This window comes from Pongo abelii, chromosome 18 (assembly GCF_028885655.2).
Source record: "Pongo abelii isolate AG06213 chromosome 18, NHGRI_mPonAbe1-v2.0_pri, whole genome shotgun sequence".
In the NCBI taxonomy this organism is placed as follows: domain Eukaryota; kingdom Metazoa; phylum Chordata; class Mammalia; order Primates; family Hominidae; genus Pongo; species Pongo abelii.
The window spans coordinates 67,853,240-67,877,753 of NC_072003.2; the positions used below are offsets into that span (position 1 = coordinate 67,853,240).

General features: G+C 57.1%; 1 protein-coding gene across 2 annotated transcripts in view; it reads right to left on the minus strand.

Moving 5' to 3' along the window:
• SMPD3 (sphingomyelin phosphodiesterase 3) overlaps positions 1-24,514 on the minus strand; it is an 89,958-nt gene that overhangs the window by 2,827 nt on the left and 62,617 nt on the right. For both annotated transcript variants that reach the window (XM_024233760.3, XM_054535044.2), the window contains 6 exons: positions 9,391-10,919; positions 3,524-3,599; positions 3,259-3,414; positions 2,284-2,373; positions 2,004-2,067; positions 107-263 (listed from right to left, as the gene is read on the minus strand). In XM_024233760.3, the coding sequence (XP_024089528.1) occupies positions 107-263; positions 2,004-2,067; positions 2,284-2,373; positions 3,259-3,414; positions 3,524-3,599; positions 9,391-10,713 (1,866 nt within the window). In that variant the 5' untranslated portion in view covers positions 10,714-10,919. The remainder of the gene's footprint in view (positions 1-106; positions 264-2,003; positions 2,068-2,283; positions 2,374-3,258; positions 3,415-3,523; positions 3,600-9,390; positions 10,920-24,514) is intronic.

The window sequence follows — 24,514 nt, forward strand, 5'->3', positions numbered from 1 at the left end:
AGTGGCCTGGGGCGTGGGGTCTCAGGGAGTCGGCTGTCGAGAGCTGCAGGGCCCGGGCCCTGCTCTCTCTTTACATGGCCCTGGCTGCTGGGCCCGCCTGACTCACGGCCTTCCAGTCTGGGCACAGCCCCTCCTCTGCATGCAGCATGTAGTCGATGCGCCGGCCGTTGCCCTTCAGCAGCTCCTTCCGCCCCTTCTGGCCCGAGCTCTTGCTGGTGGGAAACGCCAGGTACTCCCTGCGGCCCTCCTCGCTCTCCAGGACCCTGTCCACACATGCAGGAGGCAGGTGAGCCCCTATGCCTGCCCCGGGGCCTAGCAAGGGCTGTGTATGGAGCCATGGTCTCCTCCCAGAGTGGGAGCAGGTAGGTGGGACCAAAGCGCTGGGTTTAAGATCTCTCCCTTGCAGGTCCAAAAAGGGCCTCAGCTGGGGGCAGGCCGAGTCGCCTGTGGGGTCCTGGCTGAATCTGGGCTCCGGAGCCCGTTGAGGTGTTCCGTCCACCCCAGCCTGGCCAGCACTCACTTTCCCTTTCTGAACTCGGACAGAACTGATCCCACGCATTCCCCAGAATGGGCTTCTGCCCTGAGCCAACAGGGGGCCTGTTTTGGGGAGCTTGGTCTTTGCCATGAGTCTCGAGGACCCCTGTGACTCTTGTTCCCAGGTTGATGGGCTGAGGGAACCAGGAGAGCACTTCCAAGGAGTCTCATGTGGGGCTGTCCCTACGTGGCTGTGTGACTCTGCTTATGTCACCGAGCCTCCAAGCCTCTGTTTCCTCCTCTGAAACGAGAATGGTTGCTGTGGGCCCCAAGACGCTTCAGGGAACAGGCTGTCATCCCGCTTCTGAGTGAGGAAACCCATGATGGTGCTAGGGGATCCACAGGGAGGGCAGGGCACTGGAGCAGGGGGATGTGACATCTGGAATCCCTTTCTGTCACTGTTGCCCTGAGACAAGCAGTATGCCTGTCTGCTTCCTGCCAGCCTGTCCCCTGGGGCCTCAGCACCAGTGGGCCAGAGGCTTAGGACCCCCTCCTGGGAGCCCCCATCGCAGAGGGCAGGCTGGGGCCAGGGCCTGGGATGGCAAGTGCAGTGGTGAGAGACCCTGCACAGGCCGCCAGTTCAGTGAGTGCCTGGACGGTTGGAAAAGGGGCACCCGGCAAGGCAGGGCCTGCAAACATAGGCTTCCACAAGGTTTTCATCAGCCTTAAGATAAATACACTAATGACATTCAGAACATTGTTACAGCTCAGAAATGGAATCCATCACTGTCCTTTGCCTTTGATAATTAATTCCAGCATCAATGATCTGAGAGTTACTGGTAGTCATTTTTTAATCATCATCTCATAAAAAGAATTTTCTCAGCATAGGATGATGTTTCCAATTTAGTCTATAATCTAATTAATTGGCTCAAATTAGCTGCAAGGAACCATCGCCATGACTGCAGTCTCGGGCTGTGAATTATAAATTGGTTCTGCTGTTAGCCTCTCAGATGTGTTCTTTATGGACATCTCACTGGGGCTCAAGAATGAATTTTGGCAGGGATGGAACCGTCTCTACTTTGAAAATGGTCGGCTGTGTTATTGCTGCTGGTGTCTGCATTTGCCTGATTGGTGCTGCAAGCTGCCATGCTGCCTTCAGCAGGTGCCGTACCCAGCAGCTCTTTCACAGGGGTCGACCCGTGGCCTGGCCCAGGGAAATTCCAGGCCTTTTCCTGTACCCAGCAGGCAGGGGCCCGGGGCAGGGCTAGCTCCTGAAAACAGGTTTGGGAAATACCCCTAGAGATTTAGCAAGGCCAGTCCCCCTGGGCGTGAGGGCGTGAGGTCCACCTGCCTGGCCCAGCTCCCAGCTCTTAAAAGCTCTCAAAGGTGAGATGAGGAACAGGTTTCTGCCCAACAAAACCCCTCATGAGCCCGAGCTGAGCTCTCCCACGTGGGTCCTGCCCAGTCCCTGTCTCCACCTTAGTCAGGGCCTCAGTGCCTCGTCCCCAGCTTGGGAGTGCAGTGCTTACTTCTGCAGGTTGTCGGGGGTGCACACATCCTCATCGTACAGGCCGTTCGTGTCCAGCAGAGTACCTGGGGGGGACGAGGGGGTGACAGTGGTCACTGCAGGCAGGGCCCAGGCAGCCTCTAGGGGGTGGCCGCTGTGGGTGGGCACAGGCTTCTGCTAGCCAGGGGCAGCTGAATGGGGCCCTTCCCCAGCAGTGGGGTCTTGGGGGTAGGTCCTGGTGATCTTTGAGGGAAGTCTGTGGGGAGCCCAGCTCCCATCCTCCTCCCCCAGCCCCAGCTCACCGATGGCCCACGGCTTCTCCTCCCCGGGCCCCAGGCGGCAGGGGTCCCTGTAGTGGGTGAACAGGGAGTGTTGCTGCTCCAGCTTGTCGTCTGTGTGGGTAGGGAGGAAACGCTGAGGCATCAGGGGGCGTTGCTGTCCCACAGGGCCTGTGCCCCTGCTTCCCATCAGTTACCCCTCATGTGCTGCCAGGCCCCCGTCCCTTAGGCCACTGCCCCTGGGTGGGATCTCAGTCCCAGTCAGGTGCCCCGTGCTTCATTTGTCGCTGCTTGTCTGTGTCCTTGAGAACACCTCCCCCAGCACACGCCCTGGTCTTCAGCATTCCCTCTGAGGACAGTGACAGTGACCACTGTCCTCGGACAGAGGAAAGAAGGTCCCCACAAGGTCCATATGGTCATCGGATCCACAGATCAGTTATTTACAGCAAGTGTTTGCTGTTTCACTGATGATGAGCTTGTAGTCTTTCACCCTAATGGTTTAAGGCGCAATTCCCAGGGTTCAGATCCCAGTTGCAATCACTGCCTGGCTATGTGACCTTGGGCTGGTTCTCCAGCCTCTCTGAGTCTCAGCTTCCTCCACCACACCACGTGGAGACATGCAATGCTTGCCTCTCAGGGTTGTTAAGACACTTAAGTGAAACAGTGATAGAATGGCAGCTGGCTCGAAGCGAGAGCGCAGCGCCCCATTGATGAGTGTTACTAGTGGACTCATCCTTTGTCCGCTTCAGAGGCCCCCAGCCTTCCTTGTCAGAGGTTCGTTTTTAGGGCATCTCTGGCTCCAGCTTTCTAGGCAGAGCGTGGGCTCTTCCTGTTCTAGGATTTCTAGGGGGCAGAGAAATCAGTCTTGCTAAATACCCCGCCCACATGCTCTCGAGGAGCAGGAATTCTTTGCGCTGCCTAACGAAGTCTGTCTAGCTGTGACTGAGCCCACAGCCTCCCCAGAGCTGGAGACCTGAGTGGGGAGGAGCCCGGCCTCACCAGAGGAGCAGTTATCAAAGTTGAAATCTCCGCAGACGACGTCAAATGCCACTAGCTCCTCGGGGTTGGCTGCGCTGGACGAGGAGGTAGATTTTCGGAAATCAGCCAGCCAGTCCTGAAGCAGGTCCAGCTGCCCACACCGGATGGCGCTGTCCTCTGCAGGGCAGAAGTACAGAGACTGGATGATGAAGCTCGCCCCAGACCCCAGCTAGGCCCCAGGCGCTGATCCCATGCCTAGAAAATCACAGGTGGGCGGCAACCCTACCTTGCGGGGCATGCAGGTGTGTGCAGGCGATGTACCCGACGATTCTTTGGTCCTGAGGTGTGCTTCCAACCTGCACCTGGGGGAGGAGGGGGTCAGTGCCGCCACCTGCCAGTCACTGTGGCCCTGAGAGCACAGTGCCCACCCACCCATGAGGTCAGACCCTCACAAGCCAGGCTCCTGGCTGGATTCTGGGGCCCGAGTAGGGACAGGACGTGTCCTGCTTCTAGGAGCTTACGGATCTGGGCCGGAGGCGGATGCTGAAAGAAACTATCGGCCTGTGGCGTGGGGAGTGCTGGCGGCCATCTGTGCAAAGCGTGGGGGAAGTACCGAACCGCAGCAAGGCTCCCCCGAGGCCCAGGCTCTGCCATCTCCCAGTGACCAGCGTGGCCATGGCTCTCAGTTCCTTGTCCACTCCTGTCTGTGGCTCTTTCCTCCCTCCCTCGGTTACACCCTAGACCTGGTCACGCCCTGGTGCTTTCTCCCTCTGAAATCTCAGGGGTTGCCCCTGTGCCATGGCGTGGCCTCAGAGCCCACCCCACACGGTAAGAGGCCCAGACCCTGCCCCTCCTGGCCTCGTCGCCTTCTGGCTGCATGGTGAGTCATCTGCTTTATAGGCCGTAGTCCCGTTGTCCCCCGTCTTGGATGAGAGCTCCCTGGCCTGTGTCCTAGGCTGGCCCCTGCACACCCCTGGCTCCATCCTGAGCCCACTGTGGCAGCATCCTCTTCAGGCCTCCCCTCTGCCCCAACCTCCTGCTTACCTCCTTTACCCAAGACGGAGCCTTCCACCCGCCAGGTGGCAGGTGACCCTGGCAGGACCCCAAAGCCTGGCTTAATACAAATGAGCATCTCCACTGTACCCTGCAGGCAACTCATAACTGCCCTACCCCAGGTAGGGGTGAGATGGAGCCCTTGTCAGTGCTCAGCCCAGGAGAGGTGAGGGATGGCCACGGAGATGCCCCGCACAGAGAGGCCGCTCACCGGCTCCTCATCCCCTGCCCCTGGGATTCCTTCCCTCCTGTGCCTCTGTGCCCCTCCCAAGCCATGCAAATCCATTCCAGACTGGGTTTCCCACGATGAAGAGACCCCAGACCCAAAAAGCACTCCAGGGAGGTGGCTGGGCAGGACACGCTGCCTTTCCCAGTTGTTGGCTGAGGGCAGAGGGCTGCAGGGTGGGTGCCCCACATCTGTGGAGCTCACAGCAGCCCAAACGTCACAGCCCATCTGCTCCAACAGCCTCAGCAGGCTCTGTCCTTCCTTCACTGCTGCAGTCGGTTGGGCTGGTATTATCTCCTCCATCTGGACATGCTCAGCAGCAGGTGCCCCTGGCTTTCTACAGCTCTTCATCCCCTTCCCAGCCCTAATGCACAGCCTTCCTTCCCCAGCACCTGGGGGTATGAACGTCTGGCTGTTCAGCCCCACAGGTTCACCATTCACTTCTTGCTCACAGACAGACCCAAACCTTAGCCTAACAGCATCCCTGCCCCCAGAATGGCTCTGTGAGATCACGCAGCATTGATGGTTCTGCTGCAAAAACAAAACATTTATGAAGCCGCCATGCTCAAAAGGCCACATGAGGCTGAGCACGGTGGCTCACACTTGTAATCCCAGTACTTTGGGAGGCTGAGGTGAGTGGATCACCTAAGTTCAGGAGTTTGAGACCAGCCTGGCCAACATGGTGAAATCCCATCTCGACTAAGAATACAAAAATTAGCCGGGTGTGCCAGGCACAGTGGCTCACACCTGTAATCCCAGCACTTTGGGAGGTTGAGGCGGGCAGATCACGAGGTTAGGAGTTCGAGACCAGCCTGACCAACATGGTGAAATGCTGTCTCTACTAAAAATACAAAAATTAGCCGGGTGTGGTGATACGTGCCTGTAATCCCAGCTATTCAGGAGGGTGAGGCAGAAGAATTGCTTGAACCTTGGAGGCAGAGGTCACGGTGAGCCAGGATCATGCCACTGCACTCTAGCCTGGGCAACAGAGTGAGACTCTGTCTCAAAAAACAAAAAAAAATTAGCTGGGTGCGCATGCCTGTAATCCCAGCTATTCAGGAGGCTGAGGCAGGAGAATCCCTTGGACCTGGGGGGCGGAAGTTGCAGTGAGCCAAGATCGCCCCATTGCACCACTCTGGCCTGGGCGATAGAACGAGACTCTGTCTTAAAATAAATAAATAAATAAAAGACCACACAGGGGCGCCGTCTTCAGGCAACAACTGCTCCTCCTCCATGAGGATCATCTCAGGCCCGGTGGGCTCGTGCTGGGGTGGGGTGGCGGCGCATGGACGTTACTTTGCTGGGTCCTTACAACGGCTCAGGCATATGGTAAAGTGATGCTGCTTTCACCGTTGAACACACTGAGGCCAGAAGTTGAGTTGTGGGCCGGGGTCACAGGCTCACATGGTCTAGGCAGCTTCCAGTCGGATCTGTTTGTCTTGTGCTGCTCTGCGCTGCTTTCTGAGGGGCTGGTGTCTTTGTGGTTTCTCCCCGGCTGCCTGTTTGTTGGTCTTAAGGCGTCAGCCTCTCACTCATCCAGCACTTGGTGTCACCTGCCCCGTGCTGTGTCCCAGGCAGGGTTGGACACTCGCAGGGAGGCCTCAGACTGGGCCCTGCATGACGAGAACCCGCCGGCCGGAGGAGTGGCGAGGCCCTGCTCCCTCCCGCCCTGCTTCTCCCTCCTCATCGGCCGTGTGATCTCGCCAAGATCCACTTGATTATTTGCTGGGCCTTATTGATTCCTGGCTCGTGGCCTTGGGAGCCGCAGAGCCTTGTGTTTCTCTTGTGAAAACAAACAATCACACGAGAGGCTGTGCCTTTGAGTCCTGGCGGGCAAAGACCGTCAACAGAAGAGGCGTCCAGAATAAGGCTCTATTGTAGGTGAGGAAAAAGGGATTCCAGTCCCTTCCTTCACAGAGCCACATTTCCCTGAAGGCTCTGAAGTCCCACATGGGAAACCACGAGGGCCTTCCGGGGAGGAGGGGACCACTGGCTTTTGCAGCGAGTCCCTCCAGCGTCCCAGCCCCTCTCCAGCTGGGCCTGTCCCCAAGGCAGCCCCACGTACTTCACTTCTCCGTGCTGGGATCCGCGTGTGCCGGGCACACCACAGCTCTGCTGTCCTGGTGCTCTGTCTGATGGACAGACAAGACCCTGGGCACGAGGGCAGAAGAGCCCATGAAGGGAAGAGAGGATTGTGTGGCCGGCCGCTGAGGGAGCTCCATGAGGTGGTGTGGCCACACCCAGTGTGGGACCAAGACAAGCAGGGGCCAGGGGTACAGGGGCCCCTCATCGGGGTTGTGGCTGGGGCAGAGCTGGAGCTAAGGGTGGTGGGGGCAGGGGGGCGGGAGGTGGTACAAGGTGAAGGTCAGACTTTTCCTGAGGCAGTGGAGGGCATAAGAGGAGTCACACCTGGCCTCAGACGAGGAGGAGGGTGGCCGGCTGGAGAGGGAGGGTGACCAAAACCACAGCAGGACTGATGCAGAGGAGGGGGCCTGGGCCAAGGGAGCTGGAGATGTGGAGTGCACCCAGGGCCGTCTGGAAAGTGAGCTAGGGGCCTCAGATGGATGGGTCGGGCACAGGACAGAGCAGCCAAGGTGGTCCTTCTGGCTTCAGGATGGCAGAACACGGGAGAGGAGCAGCCCGGGGCAGAGGCTGAGTCTGGTTCGCGAGTGAATGGGGATGTGTCCTGGAGGCAGCCAGATGCAGGGCTAGGGGGAGAGGTCTGGGCCAGGACAAAGCAGGGGGGCCTCAGAAAGGACAGAAATGGAAGCTGCAGAGTCTCACTCCCAGGCAGGTGTCATGGTGGTTGCTGGGAAACCCCACTGCGGGGCAGCCAACCACAGCTCCAGCTCACTGCAGCCGCGTGGGGTGCGGAATGTGGCAGGCCTGGGGCTGCTGAGAGAACCTGCAAACTGGGTTTTCTGTGAAATATCTTGATTTTAACATATTGGTCAAGGCTGGGTGTGGTGGCTCAAGCCTGTAATTCTAGCACTTTAGGAGGCCGAGGTGGGCGGATCACCTGAGGTTGGGAGTTTGAGATCAGGCTGACCAACATGGTGAAACTCCGTCTCTACTAAAAATAAAAAATTAGCCAGGCTGGTGGTGCATGCCTGTAATCCCAGCTACTTGGGAGGCCAAGGCAGGAGAATCGCTTGAACCCGGGAGGCAGAGGTTGTGGTGAACCGAGATCGCGCCATTGCACCCCAGCCTGGGCAGCAAGAGTGAAACTCGGTCTCAAAAAAAAAAAAAAAAAAAAAAATTCGTCAATACAAAAAATGTTTGAATGTCATAGATCAGGTTACAGTTTGAGTCCCAGGAGGTAGAGAAAGATGAAAAGAACTTTCAGGACAGAACCTGGGAGGAGGGGCTGTCCCAGGCAGACACTGTTGGCCTCGTTGGGAACAGTGAGGGTGCCTCATGGAGAAGGGAGGTGGGGACAGGATGTGTGGATTGATCTGTGCAGAAGTGGGCTGGGGTAGGGGCGGGGGAAGGCCCGGCCTCTGACCCACCTGTAGTAGGGTAGGAGTGAGGGGTGGGAGGGGCACATCCTCCCACCCTGGGCCTGACAAACACATCCCCTTCCTCCCCAGAAAGTCACTCTAGCTGCCGAGACAAAAATATATCCAGGGAACAGAACACCAACGAACCATATGCCAAAATGGGAAGGTTGGATCTATCTGTCAGGAGTTGCTTCAATTTCAGCATCCCTTGCTGTGAGTAAAGAGCAGAGGACCCAAACTCTGGGCCTGGCAGAGCCGCACAAGAGCCATCGGGGAACCAGAAGTGGGGGCCAGGGCCCTTGCTGCCTGCCCTGGCTCCCATAGGGCTTGAAGACAAGCACCGCCACTCCTGGCAGGCGCCAGGTTGCGCACCAGTGTTTCCCTGGGCAGGCGGAGCGTGGTTGCTTCTGAAGGCGAACTGGGAAGTGAGGAAACCCGCCCTAGGCAGGCCTCTGAGCCGCAGCCCTCCCTGCAAAGCCACCACTTTTTCCTGTCTCACCCTAAAGGGACAGAACCCACATCTGAAACAGCTGCTGCCTCTTGGGGCAGAAAGCCCTGTGCTGCATCCACTGGCCAAATGACGCTTCAGAAAACCCTGGAAGCACCATGAGCGGCTTTTGGATAGAGAACAAAAGTCGACACTCTGAGCGTCTCAGGCACAGTAGAAGATAATGTATAATGACCAAATTACCACAGCCTAAAAACTCCTCCAATCGAATCCAAATTAGCAGAAATAATTATGATTCACTTTAATTAGTGACTATGGAAGTGAAACCATGGCTGGTGGGCAGACAGCCTGGCAGGGCAGCTGCACGACAGCCAGGAGGGAGGGGTGTCCAGGCCAGGGAAGCTAGTGGCCTCAGTGAGCCAGGCGGTGTCACAGCGTGGAGACCTGAGGGTCCCGTCTGCCTGCCTGATGCGCTTGGTCTGGGCTGGTCTCTCTGCCTCATAGGAACCGACAGAGCCCCTGCCTCCTGTTCTTCCTCGCTTTATCACTGCCACCATCTCCACGGCCACCACCGCCACTCTTGCGCCGGCTCGGAACCCTTCCCAGGCCTTACTGCTGTTCCACTCCCACCCTCTCCCCGCTTTAGTTGGGGAAATGGTGGCTCAGAGATCTGAGGAAAGGGCCCAAGATCACCCAGATGGGTCTGTCTGAGCCCAGAGCCTCGGTGCTCATCCCTGCATTGGTCTTGACCCTGTCCCCGAGCCAGGGCCCTGCTGTTTGGCTCCAGGAAAGACCGCGTCTGCCTCCCACTCCAACCTCCCACTCCAGCTCCCATGACGATGAAGACTCCCCGCTGCAGCCCCCCTGCCTGCGTGGCTCTAGGACCGGCTGGCACGTGGTCCTCAGGCTGGGCTGAGGTCTCCTACCTTGAGAAACAGAGCTCCCTTAGAGGCCAGGGCATCGTCGTTACACTTGTTGGGGTAACAGTGATAGGCCACGTCCATGATGGGGTAGCGGCTGGCAAAGAGGAGACCGCTGTTGAGACACTTGAAGCTGCAGCAGCCCTGGCAGCCGTAGACCCCAACGTCGTACAGGATGTACTCGAAGTAGCCGTGCAGCTGCTCTTTCAATTTGGTGGCTGCTCGCTTGTCAAACACCTCCTGCAGGCATAGGAAGTCCAGGTTGGCGGGGAAGAAGGCGGAGACCTCATGGTCGAAGGCCTCGTCGGGGTGCCGCCTCCTGCGCGCAGCCGCCTTCTTCACCACCGAGGCCTTGTACAGGAGCTTGCTGTTGGCACCTGGCTCCCCGCCGGCACTGGTGTCTGGCCCAGCTCGCCCCTTCACCAGGGACTCCCTGGAGGCCGAGGGGCTGCCCAGGCTCCCTGAATCCCCGTCCTGCTGATTGTGGTTGGGCGTCTGGCCCCTCGGGCCCCCGCCAGCTCCGTTCCTGGCCTGGCCCCCAGGCGCAGGGTCATCAGCTTCAGGTGGCCGGCTGCCCTCCTCGCCACCGATGCGCACGATGCAGGCGTCCTCTGGGCTGCTGCTGTCGACAGGGTCCCCAGAGGCTGGGCCGTTGGCAGCCTCATCACTGGGGTGCCGCCCGCCGTCACCCTTGTACTCCACAGAGGCTGTCCTCTTAATGCTCCCGGGAACAGCCCGGGCCACCCCATCGCCGCCCTGTGGTGACACCAGGCTGCTGAAGCTAGCGGCGCTGATGGAGGTATTGGTGGGGGAGTCGATGTAAATTTTGATCTGGGGCCGGGCGGCCCCATTGCGGATTCTCTGCCCGATCTCCTTGGCCCGCGCTTGGGTGTTAAAAAGGTTGTTGATCCTGGCGAGTGAGTCGGGCAGGAGGCAGACGTTGGCAGTGGCGAAGCAGAAGCTTTTGCCAGGCCCTGTGCCCTTCCATTCACTGAGCAGGGCTGCCCCACCGGCCAGGCCCTTGTCTTCCAGCCGTGAATAGATGTAGGGCCGGCGGGCCGACTGCAGTGGGGACCAGAAGAGAAAGCCGAGAAACGCAAAGGGCAGCGAGGCTACCAGGAGGGCCAGGTAGATGGGCGTGAAGAGGGCGGTGCAGAGCAGCTGCAGGCAGCACGGGTCGTCTGCCCGCTGGCGCTTCTCGTAGGTGGTGGGTATGAAGGAGGCAGCGAGCCGGTCCACCAGCCAGTAGCATGGGAAGATAAGGGCCCAGGACACACAGTGCAGGGCGGACAGACAGCTGTTAGGAAAGGGGGTCGTGTACAAAACCATCGCAGCTCACTGGGCGCCGCAGCCGGCCCTACTACATGGTGTCCGTGGCAGCCGCGGGCACTTTCCTGGGCGAGGGTGGGCGAGTTGGGGGCAGCTGGAGGAGGGGTCACCTCCTGGCGAGATGCAACTCCGGCTGGTCAATGGCGAGTGTTGGCCAGCCGGTCATGGTTCACCTCGGTGGGCCATGCGGAGGCCTACTGCAGACCCTGCAGAGACAAAAGTAGGGGGACTGTTTTTAGTGATCTTCAGGGGAGAGGGTCAGATATGGGGCCGTCTCCCCAGCTCATCCCACTCCTGCTTCCCCTGGTGTGAGTGGGACGGTTCTGAGAACCAGGCTGGAGCTGGCAGGCTCAGCAGGTGGCTGGGAGACAGACCCCGCACACGGCTTCCTCCATGTGTGCTGTTCTCTTGGAGCAAATAGCTTGGTGACATGACTGCCCCTAACTAACCTACTTGACCTTGTAACCCAATTGCTTGAAAAATGGTCCTGGTTTTCAGAGAGGTACAGATTTGTGGATGCAAAGGGAGCAGGCAGGGCATCCTAGAGGACGCCTGGGCCCACCCTGGCCGGGAGCCGCTGGAAGCCCATCAGGAGCCAGGGCAGTTTTTAGAATGAGTGGGCAGCTGACCCTGGGTCAGAGGAGCCACAAACATGGCCACTTGTCATGGAGTGCCTGCCAGCTAAGGACAGAGCAGGAACAAACAGCAGAGCAAAGGGGCCAGAGACTCCTGGAGCAGAGGGCAGTATGGCCAGCAGGGCCGCAGGGGAGGGCGGTCCCCCTCAATGCACAACTGGGCTGTCACTGTGGCCCCAGCCTGCAGGATCACACCAAGCCCAGTGCTTCCACTCCACTGACCACGGGAGAAACCCCCCAGCAATGAGGATCCAAGCACAGCCTGGGTCTTACCAACTTCCAGAACCATCAGAGTTCCCCAACAGTCCCTGTGACTTTTGGAGAAGCTCCCTGGGGCTGTGTGGGTCTGGCCCAAGCCTTAACCGCTGTCCCTCATGTCCTCCGAGATGCAGCCCAGTCAAGACCCACAGCCACCTGAATAAGCCCACCCTGGGTCCCCTGTGGGAGCCACAAGTGGGTCTCGGAGCAGACTCAGAGCTCTGCCTAGGCAAGGCTGCCAGGTGCATCTATTGTGCTGAATGTAAAATCAATAAAGACAAGCGTCTGGAGTGTTTGCCCAGCCTCCAGGGACCCAGTGTGATCACCTCGTGGGGGAGCCTGTAGAAGTATAACCCAGACTTTTCATGACTGGAGCAGTTGGGCCACTCTTTTCCCACCCGCTGTCTTGCTGACTCAGCCCAGCTCCTGCCCTGGCACTTTGGGGGGTCTGAGCCCATGGTGCCATCCATCCTGGCCCCACACCCTCTCCTCCTCCTGAATCCCTGGTCACCCAAGCCAGGGACCTAGGTGTCACTGGACTCTGCCCTCCCTCAGTCCCCATCAGTCCCTGCCACTCCTGCTGGACCCCCTGCGCCAGCCCGGGACTGCATCACGGTTCCCCAACTTTATCAGCCTCCACAAGGGCTACAGGGATGCCCTCTATATAGTCCGCTGTGTCACAGCTGCCTCACACCTATTGGAACTCCCTTGGCCCTTAGTGGGGAGCTCAGCCCCTCCGTCAGGCCTGCGGGTCTCTGCAGCCCCCTCCCCTGGACGCCTGCCTCTCACTTGTGTCCTGTCCCTGCCTGCCATTCCCCATCCCTCTGCCCCTCGCCTTGCTCACTCTTTCTAAGACTCAACTTAGAAATTCCCTCCTTAGAAGACTTTTGGACCCCTTGCCCCGGTGGCTTAGGTGTTTCCACCGGTGGCTCTCATCCCCGCCACGTGTGGCCCGGTCTCTGCAGTTCTGTATCACAAATGCTCTGGGATGTGGCCACCTGCCCAGCAGACCGCAAGCTTCAGGAAAGAATAGGCTGCACAGGGGCGCCCTAGAGTCCCAGGCTTGCACCAGCAGGTATGCAGGACATGGGGGATGAGGGGAGGTTCAGCTGGATGCCTCCAGCCAGAGAGGGGGCAGCTGTTTTCCCGCCAGCCCGAGGTGTGCGGAGGGGGTTTCTATGGGGCATGTCAGCGGCCTCAGGGCAAGTCTGCAGCCACCATCTCTAGGGCTTAGTGTCTAAAGGTGAACTTGAGCTGGGGCTGTATCTGGTTCTGATAAGCAGCTTCACAAGGCTGTCACTCTCCTCAGGGGAAATGCCTTTGAAGCCAACACTGGAAGGGTGCAGTTCGGAGCAGCATGTGTGTCTGTGCAGACCACAGCCGGGCAACCCAGAGCTTTGGGAAACCAGCTCTGTGCTGGGCCTCGGTGAAATCTGGGACATGGGCATCTCACTCTGTGGACAGTGCTTGTGGCTCAGTGCTCAGCAGGACTGGTGGGTGTCCAGGTCCACCCCCGCCTGCCATCTGGCTTGGGAGACTCCAGGACGTACTCCCTCATTCTTTCTCTAAAATCCCAGCAATTGCTGCAAGATGAATCAAACCTGCAGAGGGAGCGACAGGCCACTCACTCTCCCTCCCAGGCTGGAGGGTTCCCCCCGGCAAACCTGCAGCCCTCATTGTGTGGAGCCGGCTGTCTTCACATTGGCTGGACTGATCCACAGGAGGGGACACAGAGCCACCCACAGGCACCTGTCTCTGTTGGATCAGCTGGGGCCAGAGGGAGAGCTTGCAGGTCCTGTCCCTGTGGGGACAATGGGGGTGGGATGGGGTCTCTCAAGGCTCTCCAGCCACCAGTAGTCCCTGCAGTTGGCACTAAGGCCTCAGGTTAAGGGTCCAGGCCAGATTCTTGGGGCCACCTGGACATCGCCCCAATGTCATGAAGCAGGCCCATTCCCGAGTCTCCCTCATCTCTGTGGCCTGAGGTTACCAGTCCAGCCTGGCCAGCACCATCCTCACCTGAGCTCCTGCCTCACCCTGGCACTGTCCTGCTGCCCTCAGCCTCAGCCACAGCCCCAAGCCCACCACCAGTGTGCAGAGGGTCCTCCTGGACACAGCCGATTCTCTCTCTCCCCTTGGTGGTCTCACTGTCTTGGGGGACAAAGTCCAGTCTCCCAGTCTCTATCTAGGGGCCCTTTGTGCTTCTGCCCCCACCAGCTTTTCTCTCATCCACCCCCACCCTGGGCTCCACCAGCAGGAAGGGCTGTGCAGGCTGAGCCCTGGCGTGAGGACACTTTTGCAGAAGGATTCGGGAGGAGAAGGTCTATCCTGTCTGTGCCATGCTGCCCTCCTGGCAGAACTGGCTGCTATTCCACAGTGTGGCCACAGCTCCCTTATGGGTCAGAGGAGGGTGCAGACTCACTTCATCAAAGGGTTCCTAAGGGAATTCTGCAAACCTGCTCTCCCGTGTGGCGCATCCCTGACACTGGCCCATCAGGGCTGGGATCTGCTATTGGCTGAGATGGGGCTATGGAGGGTGTAGAGGAGAGAGACTCTCTCCTCAGCTGCCCTGGGCCCCCCTTTCTCCTGCTATGATCCCAGAAACCCTCTGGGCCAGCTTCCCACGGCCCTGCCAGCAATGGTAGTGAGTGGCCAGTCCTGATCTTTACGCTTCTCCTGGGCTGGCCAGAGGAATGTCTTTGGTCCTTATTCAGGAATTGATGGGATTTGAGGTGACTGGCAGCTGGTGGGCAGGAGTGGCCCAAGATCATTCCTCTAGGAAGTGGCAGAGCCAAGCATGCCAGCCCTTCCCGCTGCCCTTCCAGGCCCCTCCTAGTGATTCCAGGTCCCCCGTCCACAGCCCCTCGCCAGCCTCCCAGCTGCTGCCCCCTGCCCTGCTCCTGTGTGTGGCCCCTGCCTCTGCACAGAAGCCGCTGGCGCAGGAGACACAAAAGGGATTGCCACCCATGGAGAAACCACGGAGCTGGTTTCTAAGGCTCTGTGGTTAATTATCTTGTCTCAGGGAAATGAAAGAAGGGTAAATAAGCAACAACACATTAATTAGTCTGATCTACACTTTCCCATGTAAGTGGAGAACTACAGTTAAACATTAGAGGCTGGTAACTTTTCAGAGAAACCCCCGAGTCCTCAGAGAGGTGGCCAAGGCAGGACGTGCTCCCTGGCATGGGCCTGCTGCGTGGTGGTGCTCAGCCGCACTGGTGCCTGTCCCCTTCCTGTTGCCTGCGCTCCTTTGGCCTAGTTGGGCCATTGAGCAGGCCCAGGCCAGGCTCTGTCTCCAGGTGGGGGACTCCATGCCCCCGCTGTCTGCTTCCATGTCCCTGGACTGGCAAGTTTGCCAAGTAGAGTCCGCTGTGGGCCCCTCTGAGGGGGACTGGCAGGACCCCCAAAGGCCTTGAGGGCTGAGTTTTTGCAGTTCAACCTCAGACAGCATCATCCCCCCAGGGCTCCTTATTTTGAAGTCCACAGTCATCCGTGGGTTTGTCCCCTTTGCGAATCCTGGTGTGTGGCTTCCGAGATTGCCCAGAATGACACCCCCCAACATCATGCTCTCCAGACCTGAGTTGGAGTCCCGATGTCTCCAGGTCGTCATGGGTCCTGGCAGGCCCCATGGTCACTCCTGAGCGCTGGGGTCAGTGTGGGAGGCCACACGGTACCCCAAGGCTGGGCTCCTGGGAGTCAGCCCCCACCTAGAAAAGGAGACTTTAGACCTGCCCCTGGCCCTCAGCTTCACTGGCCACTGCTTAGCTTGGGCTTGGGACTCAGGCTGACCTGAGTGCAACCCTGCACTAGTCAGGACTTCCTACCTCCCAGGATGATCATGAGGACAGAAAGGGACCAGGCTAGTGACCTGGCCAGGCCCTGCTTCCTTCCCTACCCGCTGTGCCCCTCCTGTAGAACCTCCCAACCACTCTTCCCCTGAGGTCGGCCCCTGTGTGCCCTGTTTGCTCTCCCCAGCCTGTGGTCCTGGGCATGGTTCTGGGGGTCACCGGAACCCACCCACAGAAGTCCCAGGACCCTGACTGTCCCAGAGTGCCTTCAGGAGCCTCAGAGACATCAGCCACACTGCCTAGGCTGGAGCTGCTGGACTTCACTAGCTTGTTGCTGTTCCCTGCAGTGAGGACTGGGCTGCAGGGAGCAGAGAGCTCCATGGTTTGCAGGTTGACCCGAGTAGGAGGGGAACTTGCCCTGGGAGTTTGGGAGCCCAGACAACCCCAAGTCCAGATGTGAGGAGATGAAGGGAAGAAGTGAACAAGTCCTGGGCAGGACCCAGGAGGCCACAGCCCCAGCCACTCCTGGTGGGTGTGTGGCATTGACAGCAGGTAGCCCCACACTGCGGCTGCTCCTGTGAGTGACTGATGATCTGCAGTCAATCTGCAGCCCTGAGACCCCTGTTGCTGACATGTGACCTGAGGCATCACGGCACGGACAGTGGGAGACTATGGCTGCTCAGAGGCCTGCACTGAGCCAGAGCCCCGCTCCCTAGACACTGGCCTGAGGGCTCAGGGGGCAGCTGATCTGCCATCACCAGCGGAGGGTGATCCCAGGAATAAGGCCTGGCCAGGCTGGTCCTGTCTGGACAAGCCATGGTGGCTAGGACCTCTGCTACTGGACGTCAAATACCACCAGCACCAAGACAGTCATCCCATTCCCTAGCTCCCTGGCAATAGACTTGCAGGTGTAATGGCACAGGCTCTGCCTGCACAGTGGTGCAAAGGGTCCTAGGTGGATCCTGGCTTTGAATTTGAATTTCTCTGGTGGTGGGAAAGTGAACAAGCCAGACCAGTTCTGCTGGTAAGGCAAGCCCTGGCCCCTGTGAGGAAGCCTACACCATTTTCTAGGGATCTCTGAGCCTGGTGGGGTCTTCTGGAAAATTGAGGAGGTTTGGGAGTTGCCCCACCTTGGCGCTAGGATGAGGCCTGTCTCCCCTCCACTGCCCTTTCCTCTGGCTCATGTGTTTGCTGACACAGCTCTTCTCAGCAGCAGGGCTGGGAGTCCCAGAGCAGAGAGGCCTCCTCTGAGTCCCTGTTGTGTCCACAAGCTCATGTCTAAACAGGAGCTACGCCAAGCCCCTGGTTTCCGCAGGAAAAGCCACGTGGATTGCTCCAATCCAATTACCCAAGGTGCCTGCATCCGCCTGCGGCACTGAGCTCAGGCCGGGCCATTTCTGCCTGGATGCCTGCTGCAGAGGAGTTGGCATGGCAACATGAGCTCTGAGCTGCTGAAACTTAAGTCAACTCATGGCTGGGAGGACAGAAAGACAGAAGCGGATGCCTTTGTGAGTGATGCAGGTCGGACACATCCACACTAATTCCCGAAAGCCACATCCCAGGTAGAACTGGGGTCTGGGGTCTGGCAAGGACGTGTGTGCTGTGGCAGCAGCTCCTACAGACACAGGTGTGCCAGGTAAATGTCTGTTCATCTAGATCCAAAGCACCTGCCTCCTTCTCCCTGAAGTCCTCCCTGACCTGCACATCCCCCCACCCCCTCTGTCTGTCACTCTAATCAGGCATGTGTCTGTCTGCACGTCCTGGATGGAGCTCCAAGTCTCGGCACCACCACAAGCCTGAAGCCCACCCTGCTGCACTCCACAGGGAGGGCAGTGAGCCAGCCAGGCCACTCAGCACCAGCCCTCCTGACCCGGAAGGTCACACAACCCAGCTAGACTACCCCAAGCTCTCCCTGGAACTCTTACTGGGCCCTTTAGGAAAGAGGCCTACATTTTATCTGAGATGGAAGGCTAGGAACCTGAAGCTTCTGGAACCTTCTTTGAGAATGAATCCAATTCAGAGGAAAACAGACCTTAGGGCTGGAAGGAAAGAGACCAAGTCCTAGAGACATCATTGAGCTCTGATCTCCCTGCACCCGAAGCCAGCACAACCCGCAGACTTTCCAATCAATGATTCAGCAGTTCCCCTTTTCCTTGCTCTAGTCCCTTTGAGTTGGTTTCTGGCATTTGCCACCAAATAGATCCTGTCTCAGATACAGCTATGTGATCTTTCTAAAATGCGATTCTGTCAGGTCCTCTCCTGTGCAAGCCTCCTGTGGCTCCCCATTGACGTCCCACTGGGCAAAGTGGAGGCTCCGCTGAGTCCTGGGAGGCCCTGCAGAACCTGGTACCTCTGGCCTGTGCCTTATCAGCATCCCTGGGAGACCACAGTGGAGCAGATGCTGGGAGCACAAACTCGTGTTGGACATGTGGGGCCAGGTCGACCTGCTGGATATTGGACAGGCTGCTCAACTGACTGTGCCTTAGTTTCCTCACATGTTAAGCTTTGGTAATAACCGTCTCTCAGGGTAGTTGCAGATGGTGCACGTGCAGCACCGAGTGTGGTGCCTGCCTCATCTCTAGGATGCTTATTTTTATCATTTTGCTATCACTGTTAATTCCCTTGCTTCAAAGGCCTGAAGATACAGCCAGAGCCTTCAAAGTCTCCTCCTCATGAGGCTGGCTTGCCTTACAAAGAGGGTTCTCTGCTCTCCCAGGTGCATGGCGAGGACAGTGCAGGGGACGACGTCAGGGCCTCCGTCTCCTCGCAGGAGGTGATCAGAGCCATCTGTTATGGGCTGCTTGTGCGAGCCCGAGGCACAGGCTTCTGCAGAAGCCAGGTGCAGGCAAAGGGGCCATACAATTTTCAAAAAGAAACTTTTCACAGGAGGTATTACTGCACCGTGTGATTTCTGAGAATAGGAACAGGCTGTGAGCAGCTCTGGGGCACTCCTTCAACCAGCCAGCCTCGGCATTTCCCCGGTGAAGTCAGAAAGCCCAGATGAAACCAACTCGGACGTGATTGGAAAGCAAATCTCAAGCCAGGTGAGTGGTGCACGTCCTAGAGGTGCAAGAGCCAACGTGATGTTTCAAAGAGCAGGACCCCTGGGTCTGGGCCCTTGTGCCACGGTGAAATGGGCAGTTGCCCTGGAGGCATGGGCCCCATCCTAGGGGGACAGCTGAGTTTGAAGACCTGACTGCCCACTCTTTACCACCTGCCACTCCAAAGTCATCTATTAGTGACTACAAAGGGTGCCAGCAAGGAGAAGGCTGGATGGAGGCTGGCACCTAGACCCACGTCTGAGCCACACCAGACAGCACCTCCTCTCATTCCTGTGTTCTGCTCACAAACCCGCCTGGCGACCAGACTTATCTGCCAGAGTTTGCAAGGGCAGAAGCCCGCAGGGCTCCCGCCAGTCCTATGCCCTCATGGGGGCTGAGCCCAAGACAGGGAGGAGGCCAGGGGCAAAGGCTTGCTTCAGGATGAAGATGGGGAAACTCCTCCACCTGAGGCAGCTCCGGGGCCGAACTGGAGCAGTCCCGAATCAGGAGGCCACAGGCCACAGCTGAGCATCTAGCCAGGCAAGGCCTCCAACCTCAAGTGCTCTGAGCCTGCCTGGGTGCTGAGGCCTGTGCCTGGGCTGGGCCTTGCAAGTCGCCAAAGCAAGGGATCCTGGAACACCAAAGCAGGTCACGTCACCTGGTCCTGGCTGACCAGCGCCACCTGCATCCTCAGGAGGCCCTCTGCCCTCAGCGCCACCTCTGCCCTTCACAAGAAGGAGACCAGGAGGGCCTTGCTTCTCTCAGGTTCTGCTGTTGAGGTTTCTGTCCCAGCCAAGTCCCTACTTCCCTAACATGAAGGCTGATGTTAATGGTTCATGAGCCGAACAAGGCTTGGAATATGCTTTACTTAAGAGGGGATGACAGCATACTTTCTGTGGGAGTAGAATTTTAAACACAAGTCCACACAAATGTTAGGATTTAGGCAGACCCTGTGTCGGCTGCATTTCAAGTACAGCATTTCCTTCTGGAACGGATTGGCCGACTGCATGATGTGTAGGCATTTCAAGGCACCAGAGAACACAGATTAAGACGACAAACCTTCCTAAAACAGAACAGACGGGCTAACATTCTTCGGAAGGGAATCATTTCACATTCAGTCTAAAGTTTTCTATGCAAAGAACATTTAACAAACTGAGTCCTAGAGGAAAATTTATGCAGAGCTTAAAAAGCAAGTGAGTGAGAATGAGTAAATAAAATCAGGTGTCAGCATTTCACTCACCCTCCCAGGCGGCTGGGCTTTTTGGACTGAGGCGAGGCCTCACTGCTGAGGGTTGAGGCCCCATCCTGGACCCTTTTGGAGACCTCTAACCCCAGGCCACTGTTCTACACATGGCACCATGAAAGCCCTTGGCTTCAAGAGAACCAGCCAGAACACCCTCCCCTTTGAGAGAGGATGCCCCAGCTCAGGCCCAACCAAGGGCTGCTGTACATCTGAAAGGGGAGACCAGAGCTCTTTTCCCTTTAGTTTACCTCTGCTTCCAAGCCCGAGACAGGACTCTTGCCTCACTTCCTCTGGCCCCTGGAGCACCTGGAACCTGATGTCCAGCCAAGAGGTAGGACTGCACTTCCTGATCCTCTGGTGGTTGGGTGGGATCACGTGATGAGTTCTGACCAATGAGCTGTGAGTGAAAGTGATCTCGGGTATTGCTGCGCTTAAGTACTCAAACAGTAGATGTGGAACCTTCCAGAGCTCTCTCCCTCTGCCACATTGACCTGCAGTGTTGGAGATGGTGGCTGCTCCGTCAGCCTCAGTCCAGGGTGAAGAGACACGGAGCAGGGCCCCAGCTAACCCACATGTAGTGTGGGCAAGAAGAAAACCTTTGATTATAACCACCGCACGACCCATCCCATCCTGACCAATAGAGGACAGCTTCTGATTGGCTGTGTAATTAGTCCACTTACTTGATGCTGAAAACAAGCCTCATTACGGACAGCTCGCAGTTTCTCAAGAATACAGCCAGATCTACCCTCCAATCCAATCCAACTCTTCCTGCTCTCAAGGATAATGAAGAATAATGATGTTCCTTTGTCCTGAATCCAGGCCAGGCGGAAGGCTCACTCCTCACCCCCTCAGAGTGGCCTAAAAAAGTCCATTCCTACCTGCCCAAGTTCCTGTAGCACCATGAAGCACCAGGGGGGCTGGGTCTTAATCTTTAATTTGTAGTGGAAACTTTCTGCTCAGAGAAGCAGTTGCTTTGGTGACACAGGTAGCACAGTAAATCCGTAGACGTGGAGAAGTAAATCCACCGGAAACCTCTGCCAGGGGTCAGGGTATGGGTTGGTCACAGGGGCCAAGTCAGCCCTGTAGGGGAGGGGCAGGAGGCAACACTGGGGGTCCTTTAAGGTGGGCTCAGATAGAGACAAAGCCCAGAGGCCCAGCTTGGCAAAACACTGCCAGATCTGGCTGGCTGACAGTGCACCCAGGGCTGGCAGGGGCAGGGCTGGGCAGCAGCTGTTAAGCAGGGAGGCTGGGGGCACTGGGCGAGTCAGATGCAGCACAGTGGCTGCTCAGGGTATTGCACGGCAAGGGCCTAGGGTTTCCGGCAGCAGAGGCTTTACCTCCTAGTTGTGTATAGTTGAGGGTGGGGCGTCCCCTAGGGAGGGTGTGGACATAGGAAGGTGGTGGGTATTGGGTGGAGCAAGCCGTGAGGAAGGGAGGAACAGGTGTGGTAGTGGGACAGAAAGGGAACTGAGAGTGGACTCAGGGAGGTGGAGCCACTTAGGGAATCCTGCCTTGACAGGGCCATGCCTTTGAAGACCGTAATGACTACCAGATCACTGACTGCAGACAAGGAGGCGTCCTCCAGGAGGGGCAGCTGAGGAACACGGGCCTGAGGGGAGGATCCCCTGCATTCACTTAGTTTGCCCCCAGTTAGTTTTTTGTTTGTTTGTTTTGTTTTGTTTTGTTTTTTGTTTTGGAGATGGAGTCTCGCTCTGTCACCCAGGCTGGAGTGCAATGGTGCAATCTCTGCTCAAGCGCAACCTCCACCTCCCAGGCTCAAGTGATTCTCCTGCCTTGGCCTCCCAAGTATCCGGGATTACAGGCATGTGCCAGCTAATTTTTTTTTGTATTTTTAGTAGAGATGGGGTTTCACCATGTTGGCCAGGCTGGTCTCGAATTCCTGACCTCAGGTGATCCACCCGCCTCAGCCTCCCAAAGTGCTGGGATTACAGGCTTGAGCCACCGCGCCCAGCCAGGTTTGTTTAACTTCAATGCTTAGCCTGTCCGGATAGCATCCGACCTACACTGTGCAGAGCAAGCTGGCTCAAGTCATCCCTTCTGCTCAGAGCATGCGGGCTGCATCTGTGTCCTGCACTCCAGGAGGGCTGAGTGGCCCTCTGGCTGTTTGGGGGTCTGGGTGGCAACCCACCTGAGGCTGCCTGCCCTCCCTCGCACACCACAAGAGAAAAGGAAGACAGAGTGTCTCACTAGACTTTCTTGGTAAAGTTTTGGAAAGAAAATGTCCAGAACAGAGGTCAGCACCTCTGAGAAAACAGTCCATGCAGTTTCAACCAGATTGGCCTTAGGAAATAGGCCCAACCGGAGGTGTAAGAGGCTCGTTCCTCATCTGTTCTCCACTTGCTGTCCCTTGGTCCTGGCACCGTCCTCTTGCTCCCCGCACCATGGGACTGCTCCTTCTCAGGGCCCTTGGAGGATCCCTCAGAGCCCCTCCCCTGCCCACTCCTTAGGATCTGGACTTTCTCTTGCCTTTTCCCTCCCTTCTCGGCTGATCCCTTGTGGGTCACCTGTTTCCAGGTGACAGCCAGCCCAGGTATCTCCTGATCTCTGACCACATGTATTTGATTGACAACTCTACATCTTCCTCTAGAAGTTTATTACTCCTCCCCCCGCACTTTCCCATACACAGTTCTGTCTCCCAAGTAGTTCTGGGCCCTGGACCTCCTCCATACCCTGTCTCCTCTTCCCAGCTCACAATTCTGCCCCCTAGTCCCCTGGATCCATTCCCACAGCCATATCCCAGTTCAGGCCTCGCCCTCTCCAACCTAGACACTGCAACAGATTCCACCTCGTCTCCCTCCTCTGGCCCACCTGGCAGCTGGTGGGGTCTTTCTAAACTACACATCATACCACACTGCTCCCCTATGGCCCTTCTGTAGTGCCTGCGGACTCCAGGAGGTTGCCCAGGCACCTAGGCAGGGAAGGGCAGGCTATATCTGGTGGCCTGATTCCTCTGTCTCCTCTTGCTCCTGGAGCTCCAGGGACCCTGACCCGAGCAGTCCCCCACTGTGCCCTTCCAGGCCTCCACACTTCTGTTGGGGCTGTTCCCTGACAGCCATCATCTGTGTGAAGGAACGTGGCCTCAGCAGAGGAGCTCAAGGTTCAAGATTCACAGAGAAGATCCCTTCATCAAAACTCAGCCAGTCCACCCATGGCCCCTGGGATAACTAGAGGACCTTAGGATGAGGCCAAACAGGCCCTTTCTCTCTTGATAACTGAGTGTTTCTGTGCATGTATTGCACAAACTTGCAGGCTGCATACTAGAAAGGGAGGTAACCAGCCCCTGATAGATCTGATACCTTCAGATCTATCAAGCTAAAAACAGAACTGAGAGACAGGAGACTCAAGCTATGTCAGCAAACTCCATCCTTCAAAGCAGAAGGAGGGACAGCCTTGTGTGTGTGGCTCTGTGGGTTGTCTCTGCAGGACCAGGGACCCTGCCCATGTGGAGCCCTGGGGTTGGGGGGTAAGGTGCTCCCCCACCATCCCAACTTCCAGTCCCAGGGAATGAGGGTTCTGTTTTCTAACTCTGAGGCCAGATGAAGAGAACAAAGCTTGTGCCCCCCGACTCCCCTCGCAAGCACTCAGTATTTTATTCCATCACCTGACCCTAGCTGTGTGTAGAGTAGGCAGGTAATAGGAACCCCTGCCGACCGAGAACAAGTGGCAGCCCTGCCCCCTGCTGACCTGGAGCTGCAGCCAGAATGGGCTCATCTGAGGCCACCTGCAGCCTGCTTGGGACCTCAAACTCATTCCCTCCCTTCCATCCTTTCTCTTTCTCTCCTGAAGCAGGGACACAGCTATGAGCCAGTCCATGGCAAAGACAAGAGGGAGATTGGACATGAGCATCAGAAATGCAGGAGTAACAGCCACCTCTTGGGGACATCAGAGAAGGCGTCACCCAGCACACACCTCAAAAAATATGCTTTTCACACTGGGGGTGCATCTATACTGCACAACTACCCCAAATGGGTACAGCTGGCCCCACTTACAGATGAGGAAACGGAGACTCAGAGAAGTAAATGGCAGTCCCTGAGAGGTGCAGCCAAGTCACCTGACTCCAATTTCCTTTTTCTCTCTACTTTTCTTGCCAAGGCTGAATATAAGTGATATGCAAACATATCCAGGAATATGTAAATGAGCAGCATCCAGCACCACCCTTACTTCTAGGACAAGTTCTGGGGGAAGAGTAACATTCCCTACACTGTCTTTCTTGTCTTTCCCTCCTCGATTCCCACAAAACAAGACCTTTGCCTCTTTTTTCAGTCCCCTGAAGGTTACATTTGTCACCCACCCCCACTGAGCCATTGGTGAAAACGCCAGTGATCTTCTTCCTCCCTCCCTGCGAGCTGCTGGTCTCATCTATTTCCCTTTTTTTTCTTCCATCCAGTCACCACCACCTTGGATCCCCAAATCTCCCTGCCCCCAGCCTGGTGACCACCCTGGCAACCCTGAAAACACTTATTATGTCAATATTTGAGAAGGAGTGGGTTCTTACAGTGGTCTTGTTTTGGCTCCTAGTCTGAGGCTCCTGACTGTCAGGGGTCACTAGTTTCTGCTTTTATTCCTGAGAATGGGCCAGCAGTCTGAATTACTTCTTTGGGTTGGATTCAACAGTAGAATTACTCAGTAAACTTTAAAGCTTCTGATACATATTGCCAAACTGCTTTCTACCAAGGTTCTGTCAATTTACTGATTGTTTGAGAATATGTGTTTCACAACATCCTTACCAACTCTGGGTTTTAACATTAAAAAATGTGATTTTGGCTGGGCACAGTGGCTCATGCCTGTAATCCTAGCACATTGGGAGGCCAAGGCGGG